Source organism: Corvus hawaiiensis, chromosome 1, assembly GCF_020740725.1.
Source record: "Corvus hawaiiensis isolate bCorHaw1 chromosome 1, bCorHaw1.pri.cur, whole genome shotgun sequence".
NCBI classification, from domain to species: domain Eukaryota; kingdom Metazoa; phylum Chordata; class Aves; order Passeriformes; family Corvidae; genus Corvus; species Corvus hawaiiensis.
The window spans coordinates 36,523,538-36,546,159 of record NC_063213.1 but is presented as its reverse complement, the minus strand read 5'-3'; the positions used below and the strand labels follow the sequence as shown (position 1 = coordinate 36,546,159).

Here is a 22,622-nt window from a genome sequence, read left to right as displayed (position 1 = left end):
ATTCTCAGTAACAACCTAAAGCTCATTTAAATATTCTATGTGCAAGTCATTAACATTATTGGATTATGTGGATAATAAAGCAAAGGAAAGAACAGATTAGAAAATTTACAGAAAACAGGAAAACAGAAAGAAAGAACAATTTTGCACTTATTAAATCTGTTGATAAAAGCATAAAGAAGAGAAAGGAATAAGAGAGGATAGAGAAGACATTTCCCAGTTCATAGGCTTAAAAAAGCCAATAAAACTGTTTTACATAAAAGTCAATCTTCACTTACCCACCAAGATCCAGTTCTGACCTTGGCAATTCCCACAGTTCAAGCTAAAGATGTAACAAGCACCATTTGAAGGAAATTTCCTATACAGGTCTTACTATTTATCCAGCTTTTATAATGAGAACAAAGTTCAGAATACAGCTCTAAGCAGGTAAGTAATAACGAGAAACAATTCTCAAATATTTTGCTTGCACTGTTGAGGCCAACCTCAATTTCCAGTCTGTTCCTACATTCCCAGTATTGATTTGGTATCTGACATTGTTTTTTATCGATTCATTTTTGCTCTTAAATTAACTTTTCAGTTGAGAGGAAGCTAATGCAATAGTCTGCAATCTGACACTAATGGTAAACATTGTGAAGTTCGGATTCGTCATTCTGAAAGTCACTTAGCATTTCCTCCAAATGCCTGACAGCTCTGGGCTGTGCAAACTCTTTCCCTGTCAAACAACACAGAGAATCTGTAACAGAAAGCAACCTGGTTTTAAACTATCTACTGTTAATTTAAGTAATGTTGCAAATGTTGGTAATGGACTCCCAAGACTATACTGTGTTGGTGATTCTTTTATACGCTTAAATTTAAACCACTGTGCGGAAAATTTCTGAACGAACTCCGTTCAGCTATTCTTCGATGAGAGTCAGTGAACTAATGCTGACACTTGGAAGGTCCCAATCCTCTTGTGCCTGTGATGAGGAGACAAGACATCCCTCAGTGGGAGATGTTACTCTTTGCAGTGAAGGATACTGTCTTTCCAAACATCCTTACTCCTTCTCTTACAAAACCTTCAAAAGAGAGCAAAAAGCAAACAGTGCAACCATTTATGCCACACACCAGCAAAGGGAAGTGGAGGCGACTAAATGAAGGCAACCATTGTAGAACCAAAATTTGGACAGTACGTGGCACAAGCTATTCAGAGAAAGAACTGAAGGTGTCAGGAGAGCTTCATGTACTCTAAGGCAAGACAAATGATAGCAGTTGCTTTCTCTGGGACAGTCCTTGCACACCAGGACATTGGGTAGGCCTGTAAGGAAAGGGCTAGAGAGCTTGTGTTGCTTGCAGCCTAGCTTGTGTTAGCAGTAACATGTTCTTTTGCATCCCCTGCACTTCTTTGGTTTCCCTCTTCTTCTTTCCTGTTCAGCTGCTGCAACAAATTGCACAGTTTGTAAATAACAAAGGAGGCACCACAGTCTAAAGGATGGGGCAAAACCCCCAATCAATAGCAGGCAGCTTTATATCCTTCATTGTCTCTTTCTGATGCCTCAAGAAAAACAAATCAGTTTTATGTGAACTGAGTCTCCTCCCACATGAAAGGCTACATTATTCCTGCCATCCCCCTAGGCAAGAAGACAGGATGGTTTTGTTTTGGTTCTTTTTTCTCTTTCTGTCCCAGAAATACATCCATCATAGGAGAAGAGCTGCTTTTAATCACTATCAGAGATTTCCTCTGGAAACTTGCCCCTGGGGAATGAAGTAGAAATTAAAGCATTTCTTGTTTCCCCAGCCAAGGTCCCCAGCCTCCCCTGTGCTTCTGAGGCTGTACCAATGGCTACCTCCTCACAGGAATTTGCCAAGTGCCTGGTGTGGCTGCACCCTCCACTGAGGCCTCTGCTGCCCTGTCTGCGGCCAGCAGCTGCTGCTGGTGTTGCACACAGTCCTGGGTGAACTGGGCTGTCTCCTGATAAGACTACTCATGGAATTGTCTCCTGGTGTCAATAAACGCCTTGGCCCAATACCAAGAGCTTAAAGGTCTCACAGTCATCTGAAGAGCTACTAGATGCAAAGGCCCTCTCTAATAACACCCTGAACTTGTGGGAATGTCAGTGGAGATGGGAAGTACAGCAGGGTTTCTTCCTCCTCTTTCCTTTTGTGTGTGTGGAAATGCACACGTGTCCATTTTTTATGTAATACAGGAACAGATTTTTCCCTTACGTAACTCCTGTGCTGCATGGGGATCCAGGTGATTTCCCCAATTTTTTTCCTCTCAAATCCCTCTGGCTTTATTACCTTGATTAAAAAAAAAAAAAAGTGACATTTTTTTTTCTCATTAGTAGAGGATTCCTCCTTTCAGCTGTGATAAGCTTTAATAGTATTTACATTTATATAATCTCAAGCTTCTTCTAGTCCTGTTTAAATATGCTTGATAGATTAATATTAGAACACCTTAAAGACTGCCACTGTTCACAGATATTAAAAACATATATATATATTCTTGGAAGAAATCCTAAGACACAATAAACTCAGAGTATTTATTAGTATTTCACTTAAAAAAGATGTCATAAATAGGGACAGACTTACTGTTACTGTGGGGTTTTTTTGTGTCAAGATTATGATGAAGGAGTAGTAATGAAGTTTGGAATGGCGGAAAGTGCTAACAGAAGATTTAGAAACCATAGAATTACAGGATGGAAAAGACCTCTATGATCATCAGGTCAGTTTAGTTCACCACCAAACCATGGTCCATGCAATGGCTGCTTCAGATGTGAATTTGAACAAGAGTATGTCTTTGTGCCATCTTTTTTTGGTGGTCTGTATGAAAACAGGCTAGGTGTCAGAACATAACAGTCTGTGACCATAAGGTAATTTTTATGGAACAAAACCACATAAAGTTATTATCCTGAGGTTGTTCATGATCAGAAAGTCTTCTTAAAACAGAAGACCAGCAAGTTTTCCCAGAATTCAGTCCTCTCAGTCATGGAGAAGCACCTAACACTCTGAAGGAGTCATAATTCAAGATTTGTGAACCTCACCCAAGACATACCACATTCAGAAAAGAAATTCATAAACAACTTATGCCACTTCTGATCAAAAGAAGTGATCTCATTCAGGTAAGGAATTTTCCTTTCTCTTCATACAGAACTGGTTTAACCACTCAGAAGATGCCAGTGCTAGATTCACAGCATTTATCTATATGATGCCTGATCTCAAACACACATTTCTGAGAAATCTCACAGCCAAGGCAAGCCAGCAAGCTGACTGTAAGCTCAACCGAGGCTGACGCTCAAAACTTGGGATAATCAGTACACAGCCCAGGGATGGAACAGTCTTAGAAGGACCACCGCCTCCTGTAAGTAAGCAGTTGACACATATCCATTCTGTCCATCTCAAGTGGTTCTGTAGCAGTTGATAGATTGGTTACAAGACAAAAATATCTTTTAGAGGGGGAGGTTGAAGAATGGGTCAGAATACTCTGTGCTTTCTGAAGGACGAGCTACGTACAATTAAAAGGCAACTTCAGCATCCTTGTCAACTCCTCCAGAGATGAGGTGAGCTGGTGAAATGGTGAGAAGCACTAGCAGTTCACAGATGCCACACAGTCCATCCTGCTCACCAGCACAAACTATGGCACTCCCACTCTCACTGGGTAATGCAATTATGAAAACTTGTGCTGCTGATTCCAACCAATACAGGCAATGCTGATGGGCAGAGATGGAGATCTGTGTCACTGGTGTAGCCTGCTTTAAAACCACACAGATTTGCAGCAGAAGCTTAAGCAAAGTTCCTGGATTCCCTATCAATGATGACTGTTCCTTCCAATTCTCTCCCAGTTTCCTGGGAAAGTGAAAAACCCTGGCTGACAATCACTAAGGTGTTTTGATTATCTTTTGACAGAACTAAAGCAGTGTACTGTAGCTGGCTGTAAAGTCTACTGCACAAAAGAAAATATAACCAGAATAAGCTATGCTGCATCTCCTTAGCAACTTAAATAGGGGCGTCAGACCTGAGCTCTGCTCTTTACTCTGGCTTCCACAGCACCTGAGATGAAGTTCCAGGTTTTGGTCCTCATCTTTGACACTCAACACTCACTGTTGTGATGCTTTGTGAAAGAATGTTAATACCAGGGGCTGAAAGATGTAGTTTTACTCCTCTGACTGAAAGGAATGTTACACGGAAAACAGCATTTGCTGGTCTGAGGCTATGAAAGGGTCTCTTCTAGGAACAAAGAACTATGTTTAACCTACCCAACTCCCCACCCACATATAATTACATTTCTCTGATATGGCCTTCCTTATCAGAAATACCTAGCAACACATCTACTTGAAGGCAAAACACCTTCCTTCTCTATAATTTCCTCATGGTTCACTATAACCTCTTTATTCAAAGTAAACACTCCATTGCACATGCTTTTTCTTTAGGGAGACTAAAACTAGAGAAAAGAACTGACAACTGCTAATCACATTACTTAAGGTTGCACAAAGGATGTTGACGTAAACTCTGCACTAAGATGTTTTTATGGGGTCCACAGGTAATGGCATACACTGCCTTTAGCAGCAATGGTTCTTTCTACAGAATAGAGAAAAATGAGATAGGATGAGGAAGGGACAGGGAGATAGAAAGAGAAATTGCATTCTGGCTCCAGCCAAGTGACGTGGCTTCCCACACAATTGACCTCTCTGGTACAACATGTGATTATAGTATTGCTTTCCATAAGTATGTCACCTCCACCAGGACCTGCTCAAACTCCTACTGCTTGTTCTTGTCTATCATGCTATTAGTGCTCATCAAATCCTGATTTCATCAGGGGCAAGAGCCATCTAGCATGGGCATTTATATTTTTGTACCACTATTTATCAGCCACTTAAATGACTAACACTTACTATCTTACCCACTCAATCTTGTTTTCCTCTAGAATAGGCTACAAAATAAGGATTAGAAAAGAGGAGAAAGGAAACTGAATCCCCCATTGGTAATTGTGTCCCATGAGAATTATCTGTACCAACAGCAGGGTTTTGCAGGTGCAAACTCACAGAATGACTACACAGCCACAACAGAAAGAGAGGAACAAGGAAGAAAAAAAAGGCAAAATGCCTTAGGTGTGTGGAGGAAGACTGCAAGTAAAAGGTTATAGGTAAAAGACAACCTGCAGAGTGGCAAACGGCAGGCCCATTGAAAGAGTAAGATTCAGGCACTTATAGCATAGGGCAACATTAAAACGTTTCTGGACAGCACTCTGATGTTACAGTGACAGCCTAGAACAAGAACTTACAAATGGCTGTATTAACTTTTTATGCCTGTGAAGGAATAATTATCCTTTTTGCTAGCTGAGGATGAAAAAAAGCACACTGTTTCTCCATCATAATAAAGAATACATGGTTTATCCTGCAGAGCCCTTCCTGGCACTCTGGACCAGAGTTGTTGTCTTGGCCAACAAGCTGTCTCCTGGGAAGGACCATAATATGGTTTTAAGACATTTACATTGAAAATACACGTCCTTTTCCACTCTCACACAATCCCTTACTGAGCCACAGGTATTTGTATACAAATTTGGAGTGTTCTCACATCACCGGCCTTGTTAATGTTTTTAATTCTGGGATTTGTTTACCTCTTTATTTCCACTTAAATTTTATTTGATAAAAGTTTTGATCCTCTGACTTGATTTGAGAGAGCAAAACAGGGTTTTATTTATACTCAGGTTGTGTTCAGAAGTTATTTATAATGGGCTAATACATGAAACATATCAGCAGTATTTTACACCCATGAGCAGCATTTGCCAAGCTTTCGGGTATTCTAAGAACTTCAATAGAAAACATCTAGAAGAGCCATAAACGTTTCTTGACATATGGCATAGGCTGACTGCTTACCATTTATCAAACACCTTCTGACTCTGTGTTATATTTTTACTAACATGTTATAAACAGAACCTTGATATAAAGCCCAGATAAAGCTTATTAGGCATTTGTGTTTGGGGTTGAGATCACAACAACAGTGGAACAATGAATACAAATTATCTGCAGGATCAACATTTTTAACTCCCCCTCACAGAATTTATCAAAACTAACACCTTTAGAAGTAAGTAATAATAGAAAATGACAATTTCTGGAATTAGATATGCTAAATCACTTATCATATTAAATAATTACTATCAACTGCAATTTGAAAAGATCAGGCTGACATAAAGAAGTGAAATTATTGATAAGCTAACAATTTCATTTTCCCTTAGGACTGTAAATCATGAAATATTTATAAAACCAGTTAGCTTCATCATGATGGATTCTAGTTAAAGCTGGCAGCAATGAATGCAGCACACGTGAAATGGAGAAAGACGGAGAATGACCCTCACCCAATAGAGGCCTTTAGGCCAGCAGGGAAATGCTTTGAATAGCCAGAATGGGCATCTGCTTTGCAGCACAGCACCTCATGGAAACCATGTGCTCGGGCTCAAAGGAAATAAATCTCAGTGGAAAGAAATGCCTGTGGAATTGGAACTAGAAAAAGACCTTAAGTATTTCAGGCATGAAAGTACAGGAACAAATGCTTTTTTACATTTTCAGATTATCATGTCCAGGTAACAGTAAAACCTATGGGAGAGATCAACACAACAACTAAATTCTGGGAGATGATGAGGCAATGCCACCTGCTTTATGACAGGACTGTCTGGGGAATATTGCTCTACAGAGCTTACATATTGAGATTGCTTGGGTGGTTTCCACTCACCTGTCTTCCCTCCATAGCTCCTCGCATTTCCTTGAAAGTCGAGCTAAATTCTCCAATGAAGTCATGCTTTCCATTGGAATCCCAGTCCCAAACTATGCACTGGGGAGACAAAGGGGAAAAGAACAAAACAGCACATTTTTCTTAAGACAGAAAAGAAGTTTTATTGAAAAATGTTACAGGAAAAATTATGATATAAACTGGCTGGAGTGTTTTATCTAAAAGGAAATCACAAGGCATATTCTTGTTTCTGATCAAAATAAACTGGCAAGTGGAATCTCAACACAGCTTGCTGCTGATAGCTCTGTGTTATGGAGTTTGCCTAATGAAAACAAGCTCATGTATTTCAGAAAGAAAGGATTTCTTGTCTACATCTTTTTGTCAGGTGTGAAAATACAGGATTATGTGTATTTGCATATTCGTGGTCAAATGGTGTTGTGACTTACCTCACTGACATGTTTTACAAATATAAATTAATATTCAAAACTCTGGTTGCCTTGGGCAAACATTACCTTTCTCATTTTTACAGTCAGTGAAGGTGAGACAATAGTTACAGACAATTTTCTGAAATGGTTTTGAAACTATAAACATCAGTGTTTGGTGCCCGTATCTTGGCTGTTTCCCAGTGTTGCTCAACAGTGACTATTCAAAGCAAACCTCATTGGTAGTCTTTCCTAAATTCATGCATAAAGATGAATATCTCAATGAGTTTGAGCTTTGAGAATTTTATTTTACAGGTTTTGCTAAATACAACTCAGCTAGCCAAGACTGAAGCACATACCAATAACTATAGGCTTTGCTAAATTGTAATTTTAAAACTGCTCCAAAGACAACAAAGGGGCTCAAAACTTTAAACAACAAAATCCCAAATTCAGCCTTATGTTCTCTCTAGATAAAGGTCAAATACATTGACTGAATCAGGAGGCCTTTACTGAAAATGTCCTGCTAAAAAGTATCTTTTAGGTGTTTTTTTAAAGCAGAAATGCATCAAAGCCATCTGCACTGTCACATGAGGAGTGCACTGATTTATCGCTATCAGGTGGTTCTGAGGGTAATAACAGCAGGTTTTATCCAGCTTCTTTGCTCAGCAAGGCTCACTACTTTTGACCCAGCCGCTGGTGCTCAGACAACACGAGAGGAAGAGCAAGGTTTGCTCCTCAAAGACTCCTCAAACCATTTGAAGTTTTCTTGGTCCAAAGGGGCACTGGGTTCACTCAGAAGGAAAGTGAAATCAGTAGATGTCGACTGGATTTTGAGTTTTAAATATTTCCAAAAAAGCACCTTATTAAAACAGACTTCCCTGTCCACCAGTTATGCTCTCTAACCAGCCCAAATAATCCAGTCAAAGCTGGTAGGTGGACAATCCCTTTTGAGGTTGGGTAAAGACTCTAGAAAGCTTGAGAATTGGACCATCCCATCATCTGCTATTTTACTTGCTTTTTTTTTTTTTTTTTTACTCAGGAATCCCAGAATAAAGGAAGCTCTCCAGATCAAAATATGAAAATATTTTGCTCTAAGACTTGGAGATACTTTTTTAGCAGCTTTGACATTGAGGGGGTAGATGGAGGGAGAAAAGGGGCAGTTCCTGTGTGTTTGTTTATAGGCTAAATTTTATACAAAAGTAATCAAATGAAAGTGGGTTTCTGATTCTGAAAGTGGTAATGCTGCCTGGAAAAAAACTAGACAGAGTATTTTCAACACTAACAGTCCTGGAGTATTCTTTTGGATTAAATCTTCCCTAAAAATTACTCTCTGTTTATTATCAACAGAAATTTTTAGATGAGTTGGTAAAAAGAAAAAAAATCCAAGAAAAACTAATTTAATTTACAAAAAAATCCCTGAAACCAATTTTGTTTCATAGAGATTGAAACAGCTTCATTTTAATTTTTCTGTGAAATTTCTTGCTAATATAAAATGTTCATTTTTAATCTAAATTACTTTATGAATATTTAATGAAAAAATGGATTTCACAGATGAAGCATGACTTAAAATTATTTTTTTCTCTGCAATGGTTGCAAAAGTTATTTAAGATCCTAAAAGTAATACTAACTAAAAAGATTTGTCAAAATGCCATAGCAAAATTGTTATAAATGTGCAAAGAGTGAAGTTTTAGTAATGCTGGAAACTTTTAAAACAATATTTTTGAAAAGATTACTATTTCACAAAGAAAAATTAAAAAAAGAACCCTTATTATGAAATTATCCAATCAGATTTACTTTTCAGGTTCCCTCTTAAACTCAACTGGAGCATAAATATACAAATAAACCCAAGGTTATCAGAGTCCTCCAGGAAAAGGCACTTTGAAAAATTTCTATTAGGGTGCTGACTCTTAGGAAGAGGTAAAAGCTCTGAGTGCTTATTTGTGGTTAGAACTTTGAGTGGAGACAAGCAAAGTTAAATTACATATAAAATGTCCACTCAACAGGGACCCAATTGCTTTTTCTTTCAAGCTAGAGGTTTTCTAACTTTAGGTTTCAGAAAGCCAGATGGTACTTTAATCTTCATATTGGCTCCATGGAAAAGGCAAACAATTACAGTATTATCTCGGTGCCATTTGTTCAATTACAGCTAAGGGAGAAAGGGGATTCCTGCAAGTACATCCATTATGACTTCTTTTTTTCCCTGAGTTTCACATCTGGCCATAGAAGTTAATTGTTACTGTCTGAAAAACATGTTGTACACAGTGATGAATATGCTTTTCAAATGCATGTGAAAAGCATTGCTGAAACACATAAATACTGTGGTCCAGACATTTTTATAAAAACCCAAACAGATCGAACAAGCAGGGAAGGATCTTTGCAAGTAACCCATAATCAGGTAAAGACCAGAGGTGATAACCAAAGTATTGTTTCCCTGTGAAATACTTTAAAGGGTTTTTTGGTCCCTCTCTTTTTTTTTTTTTTTAAGAAGGCCCTATGTGCTTTTCAAATCAAATCTTCCATAACGTAAATTATCCTTTATCTTTAGGCAAACCTTAATGTGTTCTTTGGGTCTGTACTCTTGGAGGTTGCTTAAGTACATGATTAACAGTATATTTACACTCTATTAAAAGTCTCATTAATTTCAGGAGGCTTTCCATACACTTAATTTTGAATGCTGGTAAGTCAGTGTTCAGATAACTGGTGAAAGAATTCAGTCTCCTACCTACCGCTTGCAAGCTCAAATATGAGGACTAAAAAACCTCTGCTAATGCTGCATGGTAATGGAATAGCACTGACTGGAATGGTGGAGAACATCTTTCACCCCTGCATGACCTTATCTTCCTCTCCAAAATACCTGCTGAGTGCAGGGACAGGAAACACTGTGCTGTCCTTAGTAGAGCTAACTCGTAGACTCAGTGAAGATGACATCAGAGGATCACTTTTGGGTGTCCACATCTTCATTCCTTCAGCTTTTCTTTTAAATAGTGCAAAATGAAACATTTCTTTCCAGGTGAAATGGAACCTTTCACTGAAGAAAGGTCCATTTTAAAAAGAAAAAGATGTCTCGGGTGGATGCTGATGGAAATTTTCCCTGATTTAATTTCAGTTTTTTCACCAAGATTAGATTTTGCCAATACTCTCGCTACAAAAGGCATTCAAGAAAGATAGCATTGGCACTGGAGCTACAACAGCACAGGCTTCTCTGGCTGATTTTCCTAATGCTTCCCAGAAGATGACAGCTAGATTAATCTTGCTACCTCTGCATGAGCAAGAACTCACTTGAAAGATTTCTGATTTTATTGAGACTTTTTCCAAGCCTTAATACTAGAGCCAACAAAATTCCAGTGCAATTGTCATAAAATAATTCTTCCCATAGTCATCGTCCTATCTAGCTTTAAATATAAGAACTAAATAAGAGAAAAGACTGGCTACAGTTAGCATGTTTTTCTGTATGAGTGTCTGCAGATACTGAGGTTATTTTCCCTATACACCTTCTGAGAAATGCTTGAAGTGGTTTGCCCCCATTAGGTTTTCACAATGAGAGAACTATTATATACAGCACCTTTGGGTATGGGTAATGGAGAAATGTGGAACTTAACCTTGCAATTTATGAACAAGCCCAAAACATGCTCTGAAGGTTAGTTTCTAAAAGACTGGCAGTGAGTCTCCTGACTAAATCCTATCAGGAGGCAGCTGACAGCCAGACCATGGAAATGTACTTCTTGAAAATAATCCATTAAGTTTCCCTCAGCTAGCCAGACACTGCAGATTATAGCATGCACAAAGCCAGTAAAAAAATTGAAAACTCCCAGTCTTGCCAGCCTGAGTTTCTCCAGCTGTGTGTATGTTTGAAGTCCAATTATGAAATCTTAGCATGGCTTGTGCTGGTACTACCTTGCCACTTAGTTGGAGAGGTAGAGTGTTAAGACAGCCTTCTGGACAACCTAAGATCTTACTTAACTTAAAACACTTGAATAACTTGTGACCAAAAGATACTGGTTTGAGTGGGAGAGAAAACGAAATCCTCGGCCCCCTCTCCAGCTGCTCTATGCCAGCAGAAGTGCCAGACAGCCAGAAAGGCAGCAGCCTAGAGCAGTCAAGTCCTTTGAATAAGAGGCTCCCTACCCTGATCTGGCTCTGATCCAGGTGAGATCCTAGTTCATATATTGCATCAAAAGGGAGATTTTTCTCTGTGTTTTTACTTCAGTATGTGTCCCCTGACACTCAGTAAGGGGTGGAAGGGATACCTTTCAAGGAAGAGAACTCTCTTTGTCCATTAATTGCCTGTAGTCCCCAGCTACGTGTTAGGGTAACAATACTGAATAAGAGTGGCTAAAATTCTGAACAGAAAACTGTGTTGGATGGCTTTTCCTTGCATTTTTGTGAAACAAGGTATCTTGTGGCTAGGCAAGAAGGAGAATGATCATTGTTGGATTTGAATGGAATAAATTACAGACCAGTCAGTCATAAAATTCTTACCAATTAACTCTAAACTAAAATAACACCACAATAATTTTTATAGGTAGAGTTTATATGACACTATGTCTCAAAGAAATGAGGTCTTAAGACAACATCAGTGACCTACTCTACTTCCTGTAGCCCTCTGAACTGCAGGTGGTATGAGCTGGCAAAAGGCTACAAACAAATCCTTCTTTGGTTCATCCTCCAGGATCAGTGAAAACTTTAAAAAAACAACCCTAAAACAAAAAAACCCCACCAAACATGGAAAAATCACACAAAGAAGGTGAAAAAAAATCTCAGAAAAACATTTACTCAGTTGTCAAGGTGATCCTTCTGTAACAGTCTGTCTCTCATCAGGGTTATTAATACTTGATAATGAAGCTGAAATATCCTACTGTACCTCCCTAAATTATACATACCCCCCTTAGAATACTTCAAAAACCATCTTTTTGTAGGAAGACCTTTATCCACTACCTACCCATTCTCCCTACTAGGGTATTAGAAAAACTATGTAAAACCTTCAGCATAAAAGCTAAACACTTCTAGTTATTCTGTTTCTCTAGTCATGATGCTCCAAAGACAAATTCTACATTATAAATATCACAGTATAGAAATTTGGTCTTTTCTGATGTATATGAAATACTCCACTCTTTTTTCCATCCAAGTTGGTCATCACAGTTTTATCTTTTCAGTAGTTGTGCTTCTCCAAAAAGTGAAAATAAACTTTTTAAGTCTCATTTCCAATTTCTTCTGAAGTTGGCCTCCAGTGACAATAGAGGAAAGCAGCTGAAATGAACCAATGTTTCTCGCAAGTCCCTGGTTGAAGTAAAGCCTTCTTCAGAACACCGTAGATAAAATATTTTAACTTCTTCTTCTCAGAGAGATTACCTCAATTCTTCAAACTAAAGTATTCAAAACCCCCTGAACTAATGGAGGAAAAAGAGTTCATACATTATGCTGTTAGAATATGTGCAGCTTCTGTGAAGCTGACGTAGAAGCAACTTTCAAAGTTTTCTTCTTGACTACAGAACCACATTTTTTTTGAAAACCACATCTTCTGTTCTGCTGAATCAGAATGGACTGACACCAGTCCAGGCCAACATCAGGTGAAATACTGGCTCCATTGCAGGCAATGAGACTTTTCATATGAACTTCAACAAGTGCCATGATTTCATTAACACCTTTGTGGCTCCTGTACATAGATGGTGGTAATTGATATGTTAAAAGTTGATAGGGTTTTACTGGACTCAGATCTTTTGCCTACTGAAGGACACTTGAGACATAAACTCATTGATAGCTGCCTCTGGTTAATGGCAGGAAATTCTGCATTCCCTCTGACATGCTGCAGTAATTACAGCAGCCAAGACACTCAAAACACAAAGAAAATAATCTGCCTGTGGATATAAACACATGGGAAATTTGATTTTAAAATTGTTTGACTGGAGAGAAGAGTGAAGGGAAGGAGAACTCTTATTTTCCTACAAAAAGGGGCAGGTCCTCTGATTCAAGACTGAAGTGAGTGAGTCATTTTCATTGACAGCTGTGATATGACACCAGCCTGAGTCTACTTCAGTTCTTGAAAAGTAAAAACAGAGACTGTTTACAGAACCACTTTCACTGAACCAGTCTCTCTACACCAGCACTAGAGATTTAAGTACATCAGCAGTGGCTCAGCGGTGACGGGAATCCTCACAGTTGGATGTTGCTCCTTCTTGACAGCTCACAGCACGTAAGAATCATCAGGGTCATTTCAAAACCAATTACTTAAAACCACAGCTTGTTGATTACCTTTATTTGTACTACAAGGGTGCCTAGGAGCCTCAAACACAGACCTTTCAGTGCTGACTAATGAAGCCCACAGATACTTCTCTGGAACAGAGAAATATGCTACAGTAAGTTACACTATGTGAGGGAGAACTTATAACTGGATTTTCAATGACTCTCTAGGTTTTTCATGGTGAAAACATAAATAAGCTTCTACTTAACAGTCACAGTTAGGTCTATGCAACAACATCCTCAGTATATATATACAAGCAATGATGCAGTTACTAAGGAGGTTCAGCATGGGCACAAATGCATGCACCCTTCCATTTCTGCAGATGAGACTTAACATACAGATGTCTAGTTGTATTATACTTTCTTTATATTAAGGCCAAATAACTCCATGTTAATAACAATTTTTTTTTGGTGTGTGTGTATTTCCCATCCAAAACACCCCTAGCAACTTAATATGCAACACAGAAATCGGGCAAGTTTTTTATTATCCTGCCTGTGGTCATGAAGACTTGGTTGTCCAACAAATGAGAGAGCAGGCTGGAGCATTTTTAAAGTAAGTATAAAATGGTGACTTTCCATCTCAGTCCACCAGATTCAAGCTTTTGAGTCTGTCTTTGGCCTCGTAGTCCACAACATAATGTGCAACTTTTTTCAATTACGATAAACCAATAGCAAAATATAGTAACAGCAAAAACTTCTGCAAATACTCCTCTGAGGCTCCTGTTGTGAGATTATCAATATGCCTCCGGTAGTTTTCTCCATGAATATCCCTTCTTTTAGTTTGCAATCTGTTCTGTCCTTATGCAAAAGAATCTGTCTTTCTAAACTTCTGTGAGAGGTGATAAACTAGTGTACTGACCCAGCAGTGCCTCTTCTCATCAGATGTATCTGAGATTTCTGCTCACTGAAGTAACTAACAATTCCCTACATAGCAAAAAAAGGGCATTACTCATTGGCAGGCCTCTCTGGTGTACCTTTTGGAGAAGCTGCAAACACAGCAGTGAAATTTAGCATAATTCATGGCTGCATATCTAAAAGCTCTCAGACAGAACAAGACTCTATCCAGTTCCCACTATCTACTTTCAGTTCCTAAAAAAAGCTTTATCTTGCACTCTGAAAGGCAGCAGATAAAAATCAGCCATTGCCTAGTATGTCAAGCAGGAAAGGAAGATGATGATACTTGGCAGAAAGAGTACAAAATGCTCTTCCCCACCAGAGCATCAATCTGTCCCCAAACACCACTTGTAATATTGATGAGTGTTTATAGAAAGTAACTGATTACACTGTTCGTTCTGTTGTCAATCAGTGGGGGAGTTAATTACACATCTCTTGGATATCATTCCAAAAGAATAACCTGGCAAACAGGATTTGGTTTAATGGCCCCAAACTGACCACTCAGTTCAGTGGATGGTAACACAGTGAGGGTGGGTCCTCCCAATTACAAGTAATTTCTAAAATGAAGACCAGCAGACATTTCAAACATAGAAAGATTTTAGTATCAAGTGGACAAGAAATCAATTAAGAAACATGAAGCAATTCTAAATGTTTATTAAAGTAATATTCTAAACCATGTTTCTTATGGAAAATCAAGAGATACAGGTAGAGACAGAGCATAGGCCATTATAACTAAAATGGCTAAAGTAACAGAAGGGGCCAATGTTAAAGGTTAAACCTAAGCTTTATTAAAGGGTAAAGGTCTGAGAATAAAGGTCACAGTTCCTTATCTCATAGTCATATATTTGATTTTTTAAATCCTTGTGAAATTTCTACTGAATACTTTGCACTTCTCTCAGCAGTCATCTCAGAGTGTAAATGGCCTCATTTCTGGGGTGGGTGTTTTGTTGGGTTTTTTTGTTAATTTTTTGTTTGTTCTTCTCATGTTCTCAGCTTCAGTTAGTGCTTTCACACAAATGCACTGCTGCTTCAAGGTGAGCCCTCCATATATCTTCTCTCAATTAGTGCACAGAGCACATAATTAGAAACAAAACCACCAGCCTTTTTCAGCACTGTTTTTAAGAGTTTTATTTTATTTCCTATGCTGTGTTTAGTGTTGAATTCGTCTCCTGTACAGACACTGAAAGCATCTCCATGAAGAACCTAAATCCCTGCAATGCCACAAGCACCCGAGGCAAAATATTATTGAAGAATTCCAGTAAAGAGTTAAATTAAGATCATGACATGGTGTCTGGATCTTCCAAAAAAGATTATGTATCAGCTAAACAGCGGATATTTTCCTGTTTCTTGGAAGCGCATGAACCTGCTAAAACTCTGAAATGGCAACACTTGACAAAAGCCATCTTTTTTATGTAACTGCTCAGATCTTTGTGGGTTTTTTGTACACATACAATAACCTGGTTTCTGATTTTTGTTCTTGTACTGAGTAGAAAATAACACTTTAACAGAATACTTTAGAATACCTGTTTAAATCTATGCAGACTTCCTTTTCCTGTTTGTATTCCCCTTGTATCCATTCAAGTGTTTAATAAGTGCTCTCCATAACTATGAGTTTTTAGTAGCTGCTCTATATTTTCCGGGTTTATCTCTTTCAATAATGATAGATGTGACACTTTGTATAAACAAGCATGTTGTATGGTGGGGTGGGAACCTGAGGGTGAGCTCCCTGGGAAAGCTGGCACAGGAGCAGGGAGCTCTTGCATTTGCCAATCAGGCTTGTTTCCAACAGCTCAGGAAGAAACAGGCTGAAAACCCGAAGTGCTTGGCATCCTGGTTCTCCTAGATGATTGGCAAACCTGAAGGTGTGGCCATATATGAATACAACAGTCTCTTCCGTAAAAATATTTTATAAAGACAGACACATGGAAGGAAAGGAGAAAAACAGTGGCAGAAAATTTGCTGCGGAAAATAGAACCACTGAGGTTTCCACATAGGTGAAATAATCTAGAAATTAGATGAAAGCTTAAGCCTAATGAGGTAATTGAGTGCTTTGCTGTAGCATCTAGGGAGGCGAGATTCTTCCCCTATGAAGAGGATGAAACACAGTGAAATACACATATATATTATAATGTAACATATTATAATTCTATATTAATGAAAGTATATAGAATTAATTTATCAAATATGGTGTATATATAGTATACGCATATTATATAATATATATGTAATCCAAATCGACAATTAAAATAGTATATTGATCTTGCTTTATATGAGTCCTTCCCTGCTTTTTATCAAAGAAACATGAATACTTATGAGCCCTGGCTCATAAGGAAACTCAGCTACATACACTGGAACTAAAAGAAGGAATCTGATAGCTTTCTGTGAGCGCAACAATATTACTAAGACACAAATAGTTTGCTGCACACAGAATGCTCCAGAAAGTAGTTGCCTTAAATCACTATTGTGATTTTCTTTTGCCAAATATACAAACCAAAGCATGTGCAAACAGTAATTAATTTGATTAATTTTGTCTCCCTTCCTCTTCTGAACCATCTACAAATAGATGATGATTTTTGTGAAATTATATATTTATTTTGAAGAGTTTCTCTGCTTATCCTGTTTCTCACTCAAGAACAATATGCTGTGACTTAAGTGAAGGTTCGAGGTTTGGTACTAAATAACCTCAACAAAATTCTGACATATTCACAACACAGCAAAATTAAGAGACCAAAATGCCCAGAATCAGCGATAGGAAGCCCAACATTAAGATTTTCAGGAAGGAAACACCCATTCAAATTCTGTTTCTTGGCATGTTTTCCAGTGACAATAAGAGGTGATGTTGTTTAATGTCAAGTTTATCTTTGGGATTTCTCTTTTACTGTTGAATTATTGGATTTCTAACAGATATTTGGCAGTTTTGAAAACGATCCTGTATCCAACAACCTTTGTTTTCTTCCAAATAAGCCAACAAAGAAACTGACACATGGCTATCATCAGTGGCATCTGAAAAAGGTAGCAGAGATATACCCTCATCCTAGCCCAAAGAGACAAGATTTTGGCAAAAGATATTAGTGAAGACAGACACTGACTTTATTTGGGTGAATCCTTAGCTAACAGGGTGACAGGGTGGGCTTTTCAGTACAGGGACAACCCTCTATGTACAGGATGAGATCGAAGCTTGCTGCAAAAATTTTCTGCTGCAACTCCAAGTGCTGCTGCTGCATCTGTGATGTGCCAGAATATTTTTTCAAAGGACAAGAGAGCTGACCCTGTTTCCTGGCCTGATTCCAGCACAAGCAATTAAATTTCTGCCATCTCAACAACCCCTGCAGTTCAGGCTGGCACAGAGTTATTTGCTGCTTCCTGCCCTGAAGTGTCGCAGAGTGTTTATGCCAGCTCCTGAGAAGATGCCAGAGTCACCTCCGGAATCGGCTGCCCAACAGCAGCACATGAAGCCTGCAAGACTTCGCAATTACTGTGTAGAAAGCAACTAAGATCTTCACTGCTTATCGTGTCACCATCATCTCTCAGCAGCTGAAGAAAATCTAGGTCTAGCTCCTTTTTGTTATTGAAGAAGACTAAGTTGTGAAGAGCAACTTAAAATACTTATAGTTCCATGGCACAACAGCATAGGATAAAATGAAAACATCTGTACATATCCACCCATATTAAGTTTCCTCCTCTGTGCTTCAAATCAGTTCAGAGGGTGTACAGGACCAATGAGAATAAATGAAAGAAAATGTCTGATTCCATGAGAAATTCCTGTAAAGATAAACCCCATACATTTCAGTATGCTTGCTCTCAGGTTACAACTATCCCCTAACACAAGCCAGACTGAAGAAAACAGGAAAAATAGTAGGGTTACCATACAGGACTATTTTATAGCATATAAACCTAGCAAACAGTTTTGGAAAAAAGCAGTAATGCCTGTTTTCATTGGGTTTAGAAGAGGGCTCCTGTGTTTTGAGAATGCCAAGAAATGTAGCATTTTGGAAAAACAAGAACTTCCATAAAGAATGGAGCTGGTACTCTAAACCCAGACTTTCAATAGCTAATGTCTGTGTTTGTACTCCAAATAAGTGGTAGGAAGTAACACTGCTCAGAAATCTAAGTATCTTCTCTGAATATGCAATCAGGTACTTAGATTGCATAAATTACAAAATTATACCAAAAATAACTGAAGGTGAATAAAAAGAGGTCTGATTAAAACTGAGCTGGCAATTCATTTCCTAATGTTAACATTATGTCAGACTAATGTACAATTTCCTTTGCATTCAGGAAAATCATGTAGGTGCGGACATTCTTTCATTAGTCTGCAAGGTGAATTACGAAGCTGTCATTAAAATAATTACCAATGGAAGAAGAAGGAGAATCAAACATTTAATTCAGTGGAATTATAAACCCTATTTCCTACTAATGTGGGTAATTGATCTCACTACTATTAAAGGAAGCAGAGCAAAACATGTGCCTGTATCAATATGCCATTAAACAACCATAACATATCAGTGAAAAAGAGACCCTATACACAGCAGAATATTCAGGCAGAAAGACGTGGTTATTCCATCTGATCTGCAGATAGTCTCTGAAGACTACCCACAAAGAAGAGTAATTGAAAAAATGATCCAAGTCATAAATACCTTAGTTTATCCTATGAAATAACTGCAACTGTAACTAACAGGATTTTCTAATATTTTCCCTATTTCATCATCATGTTTCTTTTCCCAGTTTCCCATACCAGCGTGGTATGTTTGCACATTGTCTCTGTACAGGTTGCCACTGCTTATTTGCATTTATTTAGGTAAAGCACAAATGTACTGTATTTTTAACAAATGTGAGAAGGAGGTGGAAGAAAAATCTCTGAAAAACATGTCAAAATCCACATATTAAAAGTAATAATAATAAAGAATTCATAGCAGAATATTTGGTAGTTGGGCATCCTTCAGCACTAGGAAATAGGTTTCCCTATAAAACAGGAGAAGAGAAAACCAAATTGATCAGAAAGACGCAAAAGAACTACATTAATCAGTTAATAATTCTGATATTACACTGCTAATAAAAAGAAAAATATCTCTCAGGTTCAAACAGAGTTTACAGGATATGAGCTTTCTTTATTGGTGATACGTGCACAGGGACTGACATTTGCAATGAAGTGTCTTAGCAGGTTCCAGAGCACTTGGTATCAAAAAGAGCTACAGAGAATACGGTACTGAGCTTTATTGGATGCCTCTGACAAGTCACCAGGGCAAATATTTTGGTTTCAGTGACTACATTTTCAAGGAAAATAGTGAGAAGTTTAAGGTCTTATTATGGTAGCAGAAATAAAGCATCTCTTCTTAAAATGCAGTGCCTTCTACAAATAACTGATTATTGTTATCCTTCCTGTTTGTGTGTTCAGTGCTTTATTACTGTGAGCCACATTATCTGAAACCACTTGTATAAGGCTGTGGACTGCAGGTGGCACCATTATGTCATTATGAAATGAAACAACATTATTCCTGAGACAGGCAGAACAGAGTAGTCTAACCTAATTAGTGACATACTCTATGAATATAAAGTATGCCATCTAATACTAGTCTTATATATATATATAGGAAAAACAATTCTCTCTAAGGTAAAGACTGGGAGGTATCATCTGATGCAAACTGTCAACATTAGCTGAAGTAAATGGAGCTGTATAATTTACACTGGCTAAGAATGTCCCATTGACCTTCACTGGCCTTTGGATGGGGCCCTCAGAAGGAACACCTGAGGAAAAAAACCCAAACTGCAAGCATAATAGTGTGAGAACTCTATTTTTAAAGCAGCTGGTCAGGAGTAAAGCAGATGCCACACTGCAGTTAATTCTGCTATGCATTGGATGAAATGAAGAGCAGATATAATGATGAAAAAATAAATCTGTGACATTTTCAGGAATGTTACTGAAATGAAAATGTTGCTTACCTGCTCCTGGTAAAATTGTGTAAATTCTATATTCATGTTTTACAAAAGGAGTAAGCAGTGTACCAGAAACCCATCTGGTACACAAATCCCATCCTCCTAAAAGCTGACTCTAGCCTATGTACAGATAACAAGAAGTTTCTGGTGGATCTGGCAGGAAGCTGGAGACTGGCTTCACAGAGCTACTTGGAAAGAGAAGGAACTTGTAACACCACTTACCTTATTTTGTGCTATAACATATGTGAAAAATACATTACACCTGTGGCTAAATCGAAATCACCAAACATAGCACTCCAACCTTTGAAGCTCTGCAGTCAGCACAGACTTCTCTCTGCCTTTCACATGCATACACAGAAGTATTTCCAATTTGTGATGACTCTGATGTGTACAAAGACACTGATTCCCAGGAGACTTCTGCTGAGCACTCAAAAGAGGTACCTCTTGCTGGCAAGGAGATCAGCATGCAAGGTGTACAGCCCACAAAAGCATTCATTTCCACTAGGTGTGCACCAGCATGTCAGCAATTCGATTCATTGTCTTTCTGCAGTACCGTGGGGAAGAGTTTTTAAGTCAGTAATAGCTGTCAATCTCCCTGTAAGCTAGCTTCCACCAACCAGTTTGATCAATTATTCCAAAGCCACATAAACTATCCCTGGTAGACCACCTTTGGATTCAGAAAAAATATTTTTGCTTAGCAGTTAGTCAGTTAACAGTCAAGATTCTAAGGTGAGACTGAGTAGTTGGTGGGGATTCACAAGTGGAAAGATGAAATCAAGGGTAGAATCTCTCGGGAAATACAAAGAGAAATAGGTAAATAACATTTAATATTAATAGGCCCGAGAGTACTCAAGGCTCAGAGAAATCTGTATTCCAGAAAATCTAACATCATACAGGACAGAATTTTCTTCAATATCTGTCATACACTTTGCTTTCTGACTGCTCACAGAGTAGTGTTAGGCTTAATTCCAATAGTGTATAAAGAGCTGGCATGGTCCTTAATGGAGATTCAAATTACTGAAAACAGATCTTGGACTTGAAAGTGTATTTGCTCATTTTTGAAGTCATAATTTCATTTTAGTATTGCACTGTGCAAGTGCAAGCTTGCATTCGGTGACATTTAAAGACAGATGTCAACTTATTATACATCATTAAATTCTCATCATCATACTGCTGCATTTGGTCGGGAAATATATGTACAAAATGCCTCATATTCTGAAAATGACCTGTATGTACCTAAGCACAACATCCATTGTCTGGAACTCCTAGATTAATTTTGGGCCAGGAGTTAACTTCTGTGGATTTGTTTCACTCATCTGTTAAAACAAAGTAACAATCAGGCTGCCTAAGTACTTTTTCCAGATATGTTAATGAAGAGGGCTCCAAGCAAGACCTGCTCCTCTTAAAGGGATTAATTTTTATTAAGACTTGTTGGCTCCTCATGCTATAATTCTAATTCCTGTCCTTAGACAACAGCCTGGATATCCTGCATATCTCTAATATCCTGCCTGCTACACCTGTCCTAGTAAATAAGAAACCCTTTTCTAATGAGAACATGGGAAAAATGTTGTCCTCTCCCTAGCGGTTTTTCAGGATTTCAGAAGACTCCCTCCTTCTGTATCAAGACAAACTCAGGACTGTACATATTTCTTTTAGGGATGGAGGGAAGGAATAGAAAGTGTTTCTGGCCTATGGGTAAGAGCCTTTTTCGTTTTGACTTCTTGCTCCATCATTTTCTCTGCTTTTTTAGGCATGGGCTTTATGCACTGTTATGGAAACTATTCCAGGCTTCTACTCTGTGCTTCTCTCTTGTTCTTCTCTGTTGAAGCTGCTTTGCTTTGCATAAACCTTTAAATATTTATTAAGGCAAGGTTTTGAACCTGAGTTTCCCACATCAGAGAGAAACATTTAAATATCATATGATGGCATCAGCCTTTCCCTTGTTCACTCTCCCCATTTTAATTATACAATGTGGATCTGCTTCAACAGAAAAGTCAGCTTGCAATTAGTCAGTAAGTGAATAACTTGTATTCAAATGGCTTCTCCACATCTCAGCCAGCTGTTCTGGGCTGGGGACTCTTGCAGTGCTAATTGCTTCCTCTCTTTCTTTCTCTCTGCTATTTCAACCAGAATTTCCCATCCTGCTTAAAATATTTCTCAAGGAAAATTTTTGTCAAAGTAGGTGCTTTTCCACTAATTTTCAGATTCAATTAAATCAATCTCTCCTGGTAGAATTCTCTTCATCTATGGAAAACATCTATTGATGCTTAGCAGCCATCATGAGTGTCAGGCACAAGTGGCAATGAGCCCTGGTTCTACCACTGATGAAATCTCAGTCAAGCTATTTCTGTACACATTATCACTCTTCCCATCCACTGGCACTAGGAAAAATATGGATTTAAGGTGCAGAACTTCTTGGCTATGTAGCCTGAGTGA

General features: G+C 38.3%; 1 protein-coding gene across 3 annotated transcripts in view; it reads right to left on the bottom strand.

Moving 5' to 3' along the window:
• CPNE4 (copine 4) overlaps positions 1 to 22,622 on the bottom strand; it is a 229,594-nt gene that overhangs the window by 47,977 nt on the left and 158,995 nt on the right. For all 3 annotated transcript variants that reach the window (XM_048300558.1, XM_048300539.1, XM_048300549.1), the window contains one exon: positions 6,703 to 6,801. In XM_048300558.1, coding sequence (XP_048156515.1) covers positions 6,703 to 6,801 — 99 coding nt within the window. The remainder of the gene's footprint in view (positions 1 to 6,702; positions 6,802 to 22,622) is intronic.